Raw genomic sequence first — 13,033 nt, 5'->3', positions numbered from 1 at the left:
ATAACTTGTTTATATGACAAGTAGGATAAATAAAGCATGAGTTTAGTTTAAGTTGTTTATAGAAGCTAATGTTGTGTTAAGTTGTGAAGTAGAAGGAGAATATAGCAATTATAAAGTTTGTTACTATTTCGAGAAATTCATGGCAATCCTTTTAGTTTTCACGACGAGATGGTTAAAGTCGTGGTCAATGAAAGTCAATGAATAGGTAGTGGTATGAGTGTTGATTACCGCGATGTGATGAGGTGTTCAGTGGTAGAAATTTGATGAGTGGGTAAGACATGTGGAAGCAGGTGACCACATGTGGCAAATGACCGAGAAATGTGGCATTGTCTTGCAGGTTAGATTATTGTGGCGTCTAGTTCGGATCATGTACTTGATGCCATTACGAGTTCTGGTGATAACTTCTTGTATTCCAGTGTTCTAGTATATGCCAAAATGTTTTATAAGGTTGTATATAAATAAATAAATTTTTATGGTGTACCTAGTACGAAAATATAGGGCGTTACAACCATACATAACATAGAAATCACACTTGGAAAAGACGGGAGATTGAATAGAGCATAAGGGTCAAAACATTTAACCTAAGTCATGATGTTACATATTATTGATTTATGATTTGTTGGTGTGCTAATGATTGATTGGATGACGTGTGTTATTTAAACATTTTTTATTTCTTTAACATGTTTTATTATTTTGAGATATTTCATTGAATTTGCATAAATCTTAAATTTTATAAAGCATATAACTTTACAAAAGTTATATATATGAACAAAGATAATATCTAAAGCTACGATAACTATAGAGGTATTAGGTTTCTTAGTCATACCATGAAATTTGCGAAAAGAAATTTAGATCCCAAGTTACACTGTATTATAACTGTCTAAGAAACAATTTGGTTTAATGTCATGGAGGTTGAGAACTGAAGTGATCTATATCCTTAGATACCTTATCGATAAATTTAGATAAAAAAAAATATGGATATCCATATAATGTTCATGAACCTATAAAAGACGTATGAGTTCATACCTTAGAAAATTATTTAAAGGACCTTATAACTTAGGAGGATCCTGAGGAGATATGTCATGGCCATTCATGATAAGTATGTCAGGTCTACGACCTATGTTTGTACCCCTACTAGAGTTATAGATCATTTTTGGTTGATATTGGGCTACACCAAGGTTAGGCTCTCAAATTGTATATCTTTATAATGATTATAGAGTAGATGACTTGCAATATTTAAGCGTATGTTTCATGGTGTATGTTATTTTTTGATGACATTATATTGGTGGTTGAATCTAAAGCAAAGTTGAATGCTAGTTTGGATATATGGAAGATAACATTGAAAGAGAAGACATCACATATCAACAATGTTAAATGGAGTACCTTTGGTGTAATTTTAGTAAGGAGTGGAATTACAAAGGAGTATATGTATATATGGGATCAAAGTCTAACTCCAAATGACAGATTCAAATACATAGGATCTACGATCCATAAGGATGGTGCAAAGATGTAGATGTTACCAGTCATATAAAGACGGTTTGGTTATGGTGGAGGGCATCCATCGGAGATTTTGTGTTATAAATGGGTCATGTTGAAATTGGAAGGAAAAATTTATATGGTGGTTGTTAGGACAATAACTACATATGGATATGAATTTTGGTCGATCAAGAAGGAGCACAAGAGGAAGATGGAATTATTATAAATGAGGATGTTAAGGGAGTTGTGTGTAGAACCCTTTTGGATAAAGTATCAAATGTGGTTGGCTGAAATACTTTAGGTTTCGCACCAATCTCTACATAATTGAAGTAAGCTAAATTGAGATGGTATGAGCATGTTCAAAGGATGATATTGATGGCACCAGTTAGGAGGTAAAGTAAGTGGTTGTTGATGATATAAGGAGGAGATGACGCCCAAGAAAGAAGACGAATTATAGTGTGAGGTTAGATATAAAAGAGCTGACTCTTTCCCAAACCATGACTTCAGATAGGGGAGTATTGAGACTTAGTATCAAGAGTGAGAGTAGAATAAGACCTTGTTGATTGGTATATGTGTATGCACTACCTGTATAGTTTCTTCTTTAGTATTACCACTTGCAAATGCACACCCCCATTGTTTGTGTTTGCTTTTTATGGCACATGCTCACTAACTCCCCTGTGTACTCTTATTTTTGTGTTCATGTATACATATGAAAGAGGTCATTCGTGTAAACAAGTTACTCTACTCTCGTGGATGAGATATAATTGATGACATCTACCTCCTCCTCCTCCTACCCTATTTTAATGAGATTTTCGGGGTCTATATTTGTTGTATGTATGTATCATGCACTTGGAACTAAAGGCCTGTAAATATCAACCATGGTCGACAATCAAAAAGTTAAACGAATTGATTTTATGCAATCTTGTTTTTTCGAAAAAACTTGGTTTCCCGAACTTCTACAAAACTCGCTTTTATGATGAAAGTTCAAATGAATTCGACCCAATATCTTTTAATTTTTTTTATTATGGTTTTCAAACTTAACAACAACATTATTTTAAGGTGACTCAAGTGCATATACCGAAATAGTTCAAAGTGATTCCCATTTTAGTTACATAATCCTGTTCAAACCCAATAAACAACCCTATTTAAACTTCACAACATATTATTATAAAGGGTAGTGTAACGAGGTATTGTAATATAATAAACTAAACTTAAAATATAAATGCTATAGAAAGAAATTAGTGAATAAGATTCGAAGAAACAAGAGTGAAGACTATTTGTTGGTAGTCTTAATGAGTGTGAGCCACACGCACCCCCACTATCCACCCTTGTATTTGAAAAGATATCTGACCTACTTCATAGACCTAGAATCTAGCACGTGCCCTATCCATCATTTCTGCCCAACCCCCACTTTCTCTTTCTCTATTTAACGTCGATGTGAGTTATATTTATACTTAGTTAAACATATGAAATAGATAAATTCATAAATAAATAAAAACAAAAAAAGAAATTATAGATTGAACAGGCAATAATGGTTATCTAAAATATATTTAAGACATATTTACTCGATATAACATCCTGTCCATTTTATTACATTTAATGAATATCTCCAATTAATATACGTTTCAAAAAAAAGGAAAAAATAAATTATTTTTAGTGGGGATTTCTATCAAAGAATTCATAAAAGATTGGGGAAGTTTATATGGACCCACAAATCTATCTTTTGGACCATATAAGCAACAAATGGCTTGGTGTTCTCTAGTTTTTTTCTAACTAGAGGTCAAAAATCCACAAAGTGGAGTGATATTTGTCCTCCTAGAACCTGGTTTTTATACATGAAATATTATGGTAAAACGGACTAAAAAACAAAGAAGTTAAGACTTCATGTCTAAAGCTTTAATATCATGAGTTTCTCTGATAGTTCGTAGTATATGCATTTAGTTAAAAGTGCACCACATTAAGTCATATTCTTATCGATTTTATCAGGTAAAAGTATATCAATACCTAGACTTAAGTTCAAATTTCGATCCCATAATGGAGCTGCTTAGTCACACTAGGACACCGCCTTCTCATCGATCATTTAGAAGGTCAGTGACACAGCTTCAACTTCTTTGTTAGCATCTTTGTAAATATATATGTTGGATTCTTTGTACGATGGAAAACATGCATGCCATGTCATATCGATTATAGGCCCCCTTGCCCATTTTATCGGGAAGGAACGTTCTACATACACCCTATGAACTACAAGGACCTAAGGTGTCAATAACGTAGTTCCAAAAAATGAAAATGAAGAAATTGTAAAGAGCAAAGGAATGACACAACAATAAGAATCTGAAAGGAAACAAAAACATGAAGCAAAAAATCAGAAAACTCTCATTACTTAAGTTATGCCTGACTACTTTACAAAGCATTCAAAAGAACATTGATCAGATAGAAAAAGAGAGTGAGAAATGTAAATATTCCTCCAATGCCCCCACCAACACATCACTTCCCCTTATTTGTGTATCCAATGAATGATATCTAGTTTATCAAAAACTATGCATTAATTCATAATCCATACATGATTGCATAGCAGTAAGAAAATAAAAATCCACAAGTGAAATTGCAGATTTAAATTCGGGTATAACCTTATTGATCATGGTACTTATTGATACCTTTAATCACTAAATCATAAAAGGGTAAAAGGTAATAATAATAATAATAATAATAATAATAATAATAATAATAATAATAATAATAATAATTAATAAACACCAAAAGGATGGCCCCACTAGCTATAAAAACACATGGATTTGGTCAAAGTCTCTAAGTACAACTTATTTGTTCAAGATCTCATAGAACAAAAGAGTCATGTCTTAAGAAGAAACGGTTTAGTGGGCTGCAGAGAGAGATGCCATTGTCTAAATCAAATTAAACAAGAATTCAAAACAAAAACAAAAAACAAAAAAAGAAAAAGAAAAAAAAAAGATGGATTTTAATCTTTAACATCGGCTTACAAGTAGCTCGTGTAAGATGCATGTTGCCTTGAGAAAGTGAAGTTTGGAATGAGCATCAAATCCAAACCTGCCAGATTTTGTTCATACATATGCAAACTAAAGTTACCAAATTATTAAACATACACACAAAAGGACAAGCACAAAAATACTAATATTTTATCTATTAGCGTAATAAATCTACACATTAATACATCTATATATTCTTGTCATTCAACAACATAGTACAATTTGAACACTATCTCTTAGCTTTATTTTGATTCGCCCATCTTTATGAAACACATCTATATATATCTGTACAATCAGGTCGGCTTCTAAATGCTTCTCCAACTATTGGGTATTAGATTAGTATCATTATTATCATTATAACCTAGCTATGAAATATTGTCCAACTCTTTTTCAAGAAAAAAAAAACAAAACAAAAATAAAAAATATTGAGCAAATTAACAAAGGTGAAACCTGCACCACCTATCGAAAAGTTCACTATGCACTACATGCAGGTGGCGTTTAGACTCAAAGATCGACTTAAAAGTTAATTTTCATACACCATACATAGAATGGACAAACTTCTAAGACAATTTTCTATTATCAACAAAAGTATTTATGTTTTTTACATGATAAAATTTTCTATTGTCATATGAGGTCATGCATGTCTTTTACACCATATATTGATAGCAAGTCCATGCTTCACCTTTTCTGTTACATTTCAAAGATGTACTCCTTGTGTCGTATTAGAGCATCTCCAACTCATTCTCATTTTCCATTTTTCTCCCATTTTTCCCTTTATTCTTCTCCAACTCTCTCCAATTTCTTCCCTCATTTTGGGGGATATGAATAGTATTACACCAAATATGGTGTTATACTATTTATTTCTTTCAAAATGGGGATGAACTTTGCGTTGTCGGTTTTAGTCCCTCTGTTTATATATTTATACAAAGTCATCATACTACGTCCTTTTGTATCATATATATATATATATATATATATATATATATATATATATATATATATATATATATATATATATATATATATATATATTGTAATTGTTTAATGTTCTTACAATTCAACTTCTAACTTGATTTACTTCTAAGATTTTTATAAATTTCATATTTATCTTCCTCTTACATAATTTTTATTTTCAACTATAATATATATAGCCAAGTAGGTGTTTGGCAAAAAAAAATGTGATGTAAAAGGAAGATAATAAGGAAATTTCAAAAATCTTGAAAGTAAATTAAGTTAGGGGTTGAGGTTTAAGAACATTATAATAAATATATCAAACAAAACGACGTATTATAGTGGGTTTAGGTACCTAAGGTTATATACACGTAAGTGTATATATTCACTTTTCCAGATATATATATATATATATATATATATATATATATATATATATATATATATATATATATAGAGAGAGAGAGAGAGAGAGAGAGAGAGAGAGAAAGAAAGAGAGAGTTAGGTTCAAATGTTTTTAGCAAGTATTGTGTGCCTAAATGCACCAATGAGAATTCAAGAAATAATAAACAATTAAATAAATCATTTAAGGGTATTTTGGACCTTTTGTACTTTTTAATTAAGGAAATCATTTAATTGAATCTTGCAGTTAAGGAAATAAAATAAGGAAATAAATCACATATGCATTTCTTCCAGTCATTTATCTCTATAACCCTAATTTGTTTTCACGTCTCTAGTTCTTCCATATGCACACAGAGCGATCGGCTTCCTCTTAATCAACGAGACATGAATCGAACACCAAGAAATAGCTTATCGTGGTAAGTTTCTTCCTTATTCTCATCTCTATCTCTAGCCAACATGGCTAAATGATAATCTTTTTTTTTCTTTTCCTCTCAATGAATGGTTGTATAACACCAAGAAGTCCTTTTTGAATTCTCATAAAAGGCTTTGTTTTTTTCTTTGTTTTTTCTACCGAGAAATCAATTCATACAAAAATAATACAAAACCAATTAAACTATGTTTTTTTCCTTTGTCTACGTAAAGATAGAGAAAATAAGAAAACAAATAATGATTGTTCTTTTTTTTCTTTTGTTTGACATTTTAAGGAAACAAAAACTGGAAAGTGATTTTGGGTTTTTTAATGAATTTTCAAAATTAATGGATGCATCTTCTTTTTGAATTTACCTGTTGTGCATTACTTAGGTTCTTAGGATTTCATTCTTCCACTAACATCAGGTAAGTTCAATTTTATTGATTACACGATTGTCATTTTTATTGATTGCTTTCTGATTCTTATTACTAATTGAATTTTGATTCTTCTTGCTAACTGATTGTCTAGTATTTTGCTTATAGGTGGTTAATTTTGTTTACTGGAGTTTTCGACCCGTAATTGAATTTTATAAAATGTAAAAAATTTATGTGTACCTTCCTGGTTCTTGGTGATATGGAAAGAAAAAAACATGAAAAACAATAGTATATTCTAGCAGAATGTATTCTGCCAGAATGTAAAAGATGTTAATATGTGTAGTTATGTTATTTTGTTGTTTTTATTTTATAGAAAAAAAAATGTTTTAAATTCTATTAGAATAGAAGTTATGTTATATTTTAGGAGAATACTAGTAATGCATGTTGTTAGAATAAATTACAATTGTTTGATGTCTACTACATTCTATCAAAATTTATACTTATTATTCTTTTAGAATGCTCTGAATTTTTTAATATTAGAAAGTTGATTATGTTTTTTTTTTTTGTGGATTTAGGTTTTGAAAAGACTGACATTGATGTGGAAAAGGAGAACAAACATGGGGAACTAGAGTGTATTCTTGCAAAATGTATTATGCTAAAATGTATAAAGTGTTTATTAACAATAATATTCTTTTGGAATGGATTAGTGTTTTTGTTAGATTTTGATGTTTTTTACTTTTTTAACCATTTTTAGTTTTAATCTTTAAGAATAATATAATCCGTATTCTTTAGAAAATGTTATTCTTGATAATGTGTTGTATAATTCTTTAAGCGTGTTTAATATAAAAAAATATCTTGAATGAAACAATATTCTGCAAGAATAAAACCGCAAATATATTTACTAGTTTATTGTTGACTTTTTGTCATTCTTACAGAATAAAATCGGTTATTATTAAAAATAATATTAAATTTTAATTAGAATTAATTTGAAAAATTCAGATTTTAAAAAAATAAGGGAATTAATAATCCCTTAAAATCCGAAAATTTCCTTTTTTAAAATAGGTTAATTCACCAAAATATCCTTTTACTAAAATTTGTGTGATTATATGATACATGTTACCCTATGGTAATATCATAGACTCTCAGATCATAATTTTGTATTCTATTCATCCAATGGTCCAGATCTTAGCATTTTGGCACACAATAGTTAGTAAAAACAAAATAACTTAACCCTATAATATATATATATATATATATATATATATATATATATATATATACCCTTAAGGAAAGAGAACTTCCCTAATGAGGGTTACGGGTCAGCTTTTACTCATTGACTAATCACCTGCTGCAAACATACGGCTATGTCTCATGCATTGGTGTCACTGCAGACGAACATACATGACCACAAGGGTTGAGTAGCGCTAGGATTTAAACATGGGTCAATATATTGTCCACCATTCCTTCTACATGTTTTACCAAGTCATCACAACCCAAATGGTTATAAAAACCAAAATGAACAAAACATATAAGAGAATTAAACGTTTTTAAATGTAAAAGCCAAAATGAACAAAACATATAAGAGAATAAGGGGTTTTTTTATATTTGTTGGTTGAGTTAGAGTCTATTGATTGAGTTAATGGTGTATAATTAAATGTTTTTAAATGTAAAAGCCAAAATGAACAAAAAATATAAGAGAATAACCCGCTCTTTAATGTTTGTTGGTTGAGTAAATGTCTATTGATTGAATCAATGTTTGATTGAGTCATACCCAAGTTATTACCAGACCCAATAAAAGACATTAAATGCTATAAGACGGTTTCTAATTGTAATATCAAACGGTTTGAATATGACCTAGTAAGACTTAGTTTTTACCAAGTGGTTGGAAACTTGGAATCCATATCCCACCTTATTTAATTTTTTAGACGTAACAAAACAAATCCATTTTTTGTCCCACATTTTTAGGTAGAACGAAACTGTAATTTCTTTTCAATTGATATCAAACAAATCTAATGTCCCACTTTTGGATAGGAGGAAAAGGTTTGTAAATTAATATTTCATTTAGATCAATCCAAATTTCAGTTCTATAGTTTAAAGAAATAGAGTAGATTTATCGTTTAAAAAAAAAAAAAAAAAAAAAAAAAAAAAACATCAAACACAATATTAAAAACTATAGTCTTCCCTTCATAAAATGAGCAACAAATAGAGCCTTAATAGTTAGTACACAAATCCAGCTAACTAATGATATTATATAATGTTAACAGAGCACTAGCTAAGAATCATTGTTAGTCATATACATATCGTACACCAATCATACTTGGGACTTTTTCACCTTTATTCCACTTTAAATCCTAATCCCCTTTTTCTAATTCCTTCTTCTATACACTAATTAAGTTAATTCTAGGGATATTCTAACCACAGTTATAGATATAATCAACAAAGATTCGAAGAGATGAAAAAACAGAAGACGAATTGGATAGAATGATAGATGATGGAAAATTACTATGCAATAAACAGTAAAAGTAAAACAAAAAACAAGTTGCTTTGGAAAACAATATATATTTTTCTAAAATGCATTAAAATACATTTATTCCATTTGAAGCAACACGATCAGTTCAAAGATTGTAACTCAGAGAATATCTCATCAGATCTTAATATTTTAAAAAAGTCGTCAAAATTAGATGGGGCTCACAATATACGAGTGATGAGGGATAACTTAGCATCTCTTTTTGGGTAAAAATATCAGATATTATTATGCATACGACTAAAATAAAAAAAGAAAAAGACAAGATAATAATGATGCATGAATATACACACAAAATGTTTTTCTTACCTTATGCATTAGCATATATATAGGCAAAAATGTCAAGCTTATTTAATAATACATATATGTCGAATAATATTTTTATTGTTTGTTGCGATTTAGTAGACCTTGAAATGATAGATAAAGATCTTTATTATCAATCCCAAATATTTCTTCTGCTTTCCTTAAAGTCTCCTGAAAAGACAAAGTGGAATGTAAAGGGTACTTTCGGAAAAAGAGATCAATTAATTTGGAAATAGAATTAGTTTTTTACTTTATCCTTTTTACTCACCTCGCGAGATTGCTTTTGAGCATTCAACTCCTTTATGTTTGCTAAGAAAGCACTGAATTGCTCATAAGATAGTCGACTCCTGCATAGAGATATTCACCGTTTGTTAGTGAATTGCCACATGAAAAATATCTCACGCTCTTGTTTCTTATGCAGCAGGACAATACATGACAGAACAGACTGTACTGTGTTTCGCATGCATTGAAACTAAAGTCAACTGGTCAAAATTATCAAAAATGGTGAAACAGGGACTGACGTCAATGAGACAAAAGGTACAATATTTTGTCCCATCAAAAAAAGCGGAACAAGGACAGGACTATGACCAAACAGGTTGGGCTGCATCTGACATGCATTGAACTGGACCATGAAACGACAGATGTCAACGAGACAAAAATTGAAATTTTAGTCCCACCAAAAAAAGGTAGGACAAGGACTCGCTCTCAATCTCTGTCAGTGTAAAAGACGAAAATACCCCTGTAAAGCTTATCAAGGACTATTTTTAATAACTTTCTACTCACCTTGCTTGACGAAATACCTCCTTTCCATCAATCTTAGGGGCACGGCCTTCAAAAAACAAAGTCATGTAAGATAGATAAACCAAATCATAACTCAACATCTGCAAGAATTATTTAATTTCATTAAGATAAAAAAATATATATATATTCCTTTTAAACCTGGTAATGGGGGCCCACGAGGAGGAGAGTTTCCAGCTGAAGATTGTTGGCTTGATGAGTACCATGATGACATGGTACCACCACGCCCTTCATATTGAATTTTTGTTGGTGATGTGGCACCAGAAGCAGAATACCTTCGAGGAGACACACTTGTAGAAATTGTCTTTGGAGTTTCAGTGGGAGTTACACGTGAGCTCATATACGGTGTCACAGAAAATCTTTGACCAGTAAGTTTCGAGGCTGTAAACAGAAGGGCATATTTGTCAATTGGTATTACACTATACAAATTACAAAGAGGCTGTTTCTTTCTTTTCCCATTAAGTGGCTGAATGGATAATGATGTTTGTTTCAACAAAGTGTCTTATAAATAAGGTCTGTTTGTTTCTTTTCTAGACTGAATAAATCGTCTGGATGAGACCAAATGACCATTTTACCCTTACATTGAGTTGGGAGTGAAAAATGACAAATAGGTGAGGGTTAGTGTCTTGATACATTAAGTCAGGTTTTTTGGATTAACCCATTAAGTCATGATGTAAGGGTAAAATGGCCATTTGGTCCAAAATAAAAATAATTTCTGTAGTCTGTACCATCATCAGGGATGTTTCCACCGTCTATAGAGCCGCTAAAAGAGTGGTGCTTTCTATAGCCATTTGTCTCCTCTTTAGATGGATAAGCTCTAGGGGCAGATTGGTCATAGGTGCCTATATCCACACTTGTTTTCTGATGATACAAATTATTAAAAGGTTGGTTTAGCAGAAACCAGAGTTTAGTGTCAAATAAGGTCAGCATAATTAAGCACATGAAAAAAAAGATGGTAAAAGAATCTTACAGTTGACTCATTGTCGTTCAATGACTGCATTAACTGTCGTTTGAAAGTCTCCAGCTGTCAAAGAAAATTGAAATTTAATATCCTTTTTACAAAAAGAAAATTCTTGGGACTTTGGATTTTGACTTTCTATAAGCTCTTACAATGGTGCTAATGATGGATGTCACATAAACCATTAAGCAATCATTTTGATTCATTTGTACAGATAAATTAAAGAGAAATGGAGAAAGAACAAATAAAAGGTGTTAATGAGACATCAAGACTTGATCAACTTATTATGAGGAAGAACATATGTATGGGGATGTTTAAACAGATAAAAGGTGTTAATGAGATATATAATGTAGTAGCTAATGTAGTAGTCTACATGAGAGCAATATATATCCATGAAAAAGAGTGCAATGTTTCATCATCTATGAATAATTACTGCAATTAAGTTTTCTGTAACATTTAATCATTTATTGATGCAGTATAAAACCAGTAAATGAATACAAATAACACTAGAAGAAATAGATAGATAACTAAAATTTCTTAAGTATAAAAATGTGATTTAGCATAAACACAAAACACTATCACAAAATTCCACTGTCATATCAAAATTGAACTCCATTGCTGAACATTCGCATTCATGAAGATATTCAGACATTGTTCTAGGCAAGGATATTTAGTTTCCAACTGACTAATTGTTCAAAAAATCGTATTTGATAGAAAGTTAGGTAATTGGGATACGAAATTACATTGTAGTGGAAATCAAAAATTACCATTATAGATAGTAAAAGGGAAGAGAAAGCAAATTTCAAACCTTAGCTAAATCGCGCCCTAATTTCTTTGTAGCCATAGCCAACGAATCTCTCTCCTCCGCAAGCTTCGACTTCGTTCATCAAACAGAAACAAAATGTCAACCACAACTCCGAACAAAATTACACGAAACTTAAAAAAGCAACCGATAGGAGTATTAATCTAAAAACAAAAGTACATTATCTTCAAGCGTAATCTGCAACCGCAACTGAACGTTATGACATGTTTGCTGAAGTTCGGAGACTTTATCTTCGAGTTCCATTATAACACGGTCTTTCTCGTTCAACTTATTCCTCAGCCGCCCTGCCTCCGATTCCAGTTTAGAAACGCGAGATGCAAGCGCCATTGAAGTGATCTTCCGAGCAAGATCTAACTGGTCATAGGGATCCGTGGGGATCACCGACAGTATTTCATTCGGTAGGTTAAAATCCGGCCCGCTTGCCGTACTAACTGTGCTGCCGTTCTCCGACATCAACTATCCGATCAAAACCCTAAAAAGAATTTCTCTGATTTTCTCTATCGATGACTTGAATACGACCTAATCGCTGTAGAATACTGACAGCAGCCTGTGCATATTCTGGTACCAATTGAATTAGGTCGCCGTTGAAAGATGCCCAACAACTACTTCGGACAAAACTATGGAGAATATAATATGAATAATTAACAGAAATGGTCCTCCAACTAGAGATTAGTGTACAGTTTCAGTCCGATGACTATTTGATTTTTTCATGTTCTGGTTCTAAGTGGAAACCCTATAAGCAAAATGATCCTCCGTTATTGTTAATCTTGTTATAAACAAGCATTGTCATTAAACTAAGTTTTCAAGCGTTTGTGAGAAATATTTTTGTTCATTATTTTATTTCAACCATAAATCATTATAAACAACAATAATAAATAGGTTTAACATCTAATACTTTTCTATTAGATGTTTCATATATAAAGTTTTATGGACAAATGATGTTTTAAAATTATTTTGATAAGGCGTAACAAACTTGAAAAATATAAGGAAAAATAAATTATGATAGAGTTTAC

The 13,033-nt window shown here is 31.1% G+C and overlaps 1 protein-coding gene across 1 annotated transcript; it reads right to left on the bottom strand.

Annotated features, from left to right (window-relative positions):
* Positions 1–9,402: 9,402 nt before the first annotated feature.
* LOC145063153 (uncharacterized protein At4g15545-like) lies at positions 9,403–12,629 on the bottom strand. The gene is made up of 8 exons (XM_079010741.1): positions 12,180–12,629; positions 12,006–12,074; positions 11,210–11,263; positions 10,968–11,100; positions 10,381–10,620; positions 10,225–10,270; positions 9,710–9,788; positions 9,403–9,612 (listed from the first exon to the last, which is right to left on the bottom strand). Exons 1-8 carry the CDS (start codon positions 12,471–12,473, stop codon positions 9,520–9,522), a joined length of 1,008 nt encoding a protein of 335 aa, XP_078866867.1. The 5' UTR covers positions 12,474–12,629; the 3' UTR covers positions 9,403–9,519.
* Between the last annotated feature and the right edge of the window lie 404 nt (positions 12,630–13,033).

This window comes from Lactuca serriola, chromosome 7, assembly GCF_051521515.1.
Source record: "Lactuca serriola cultivar US96UC23 chromosome 7, Lser_US96UC23_V15, whole genome shotgun sequence".
NCBI classification, from domain to species: Eukaryota; Viridiplantae; Streptophyta; class Magnoliopsida; order Asterales; family Asteraceae; genus Lactuca; species Lactuca serriola.
The sequence above is the reverse complement of the archived record's forward strand: the minus strand, read 5'-3'. Positions and strand labels throughout refer to the sequence as shown.

What these genes read in the sequence shown, in the direction of transcription:
- LOC145063153 (XM_079010741.1), bottom strand. Translation starts at nt 12,473, where the DNA reads ATGTCGGAGAACGGCAGCACAGTTAGTACGGCAAGCGGGCCGGATTTT. An exon ending in AGATTACGCTTGAAGATAAT is followed by an intron (nt 12,075 to 12,179) that starts GTACTTTTGTTT and finishes TGATGAACGAAG; the next exon opens with TCGAAGCTTGCGGAGGAGAG. An exon ending in CTCAAAAGCAATCTCGCGAG is followed by an intron (nt 9,613 to 9,709) that starts GTGAGTAAAAAG and finishes TTGTCTTTTCAG; the next exon opens with GAGACTTTAAGGAAAGCAGA.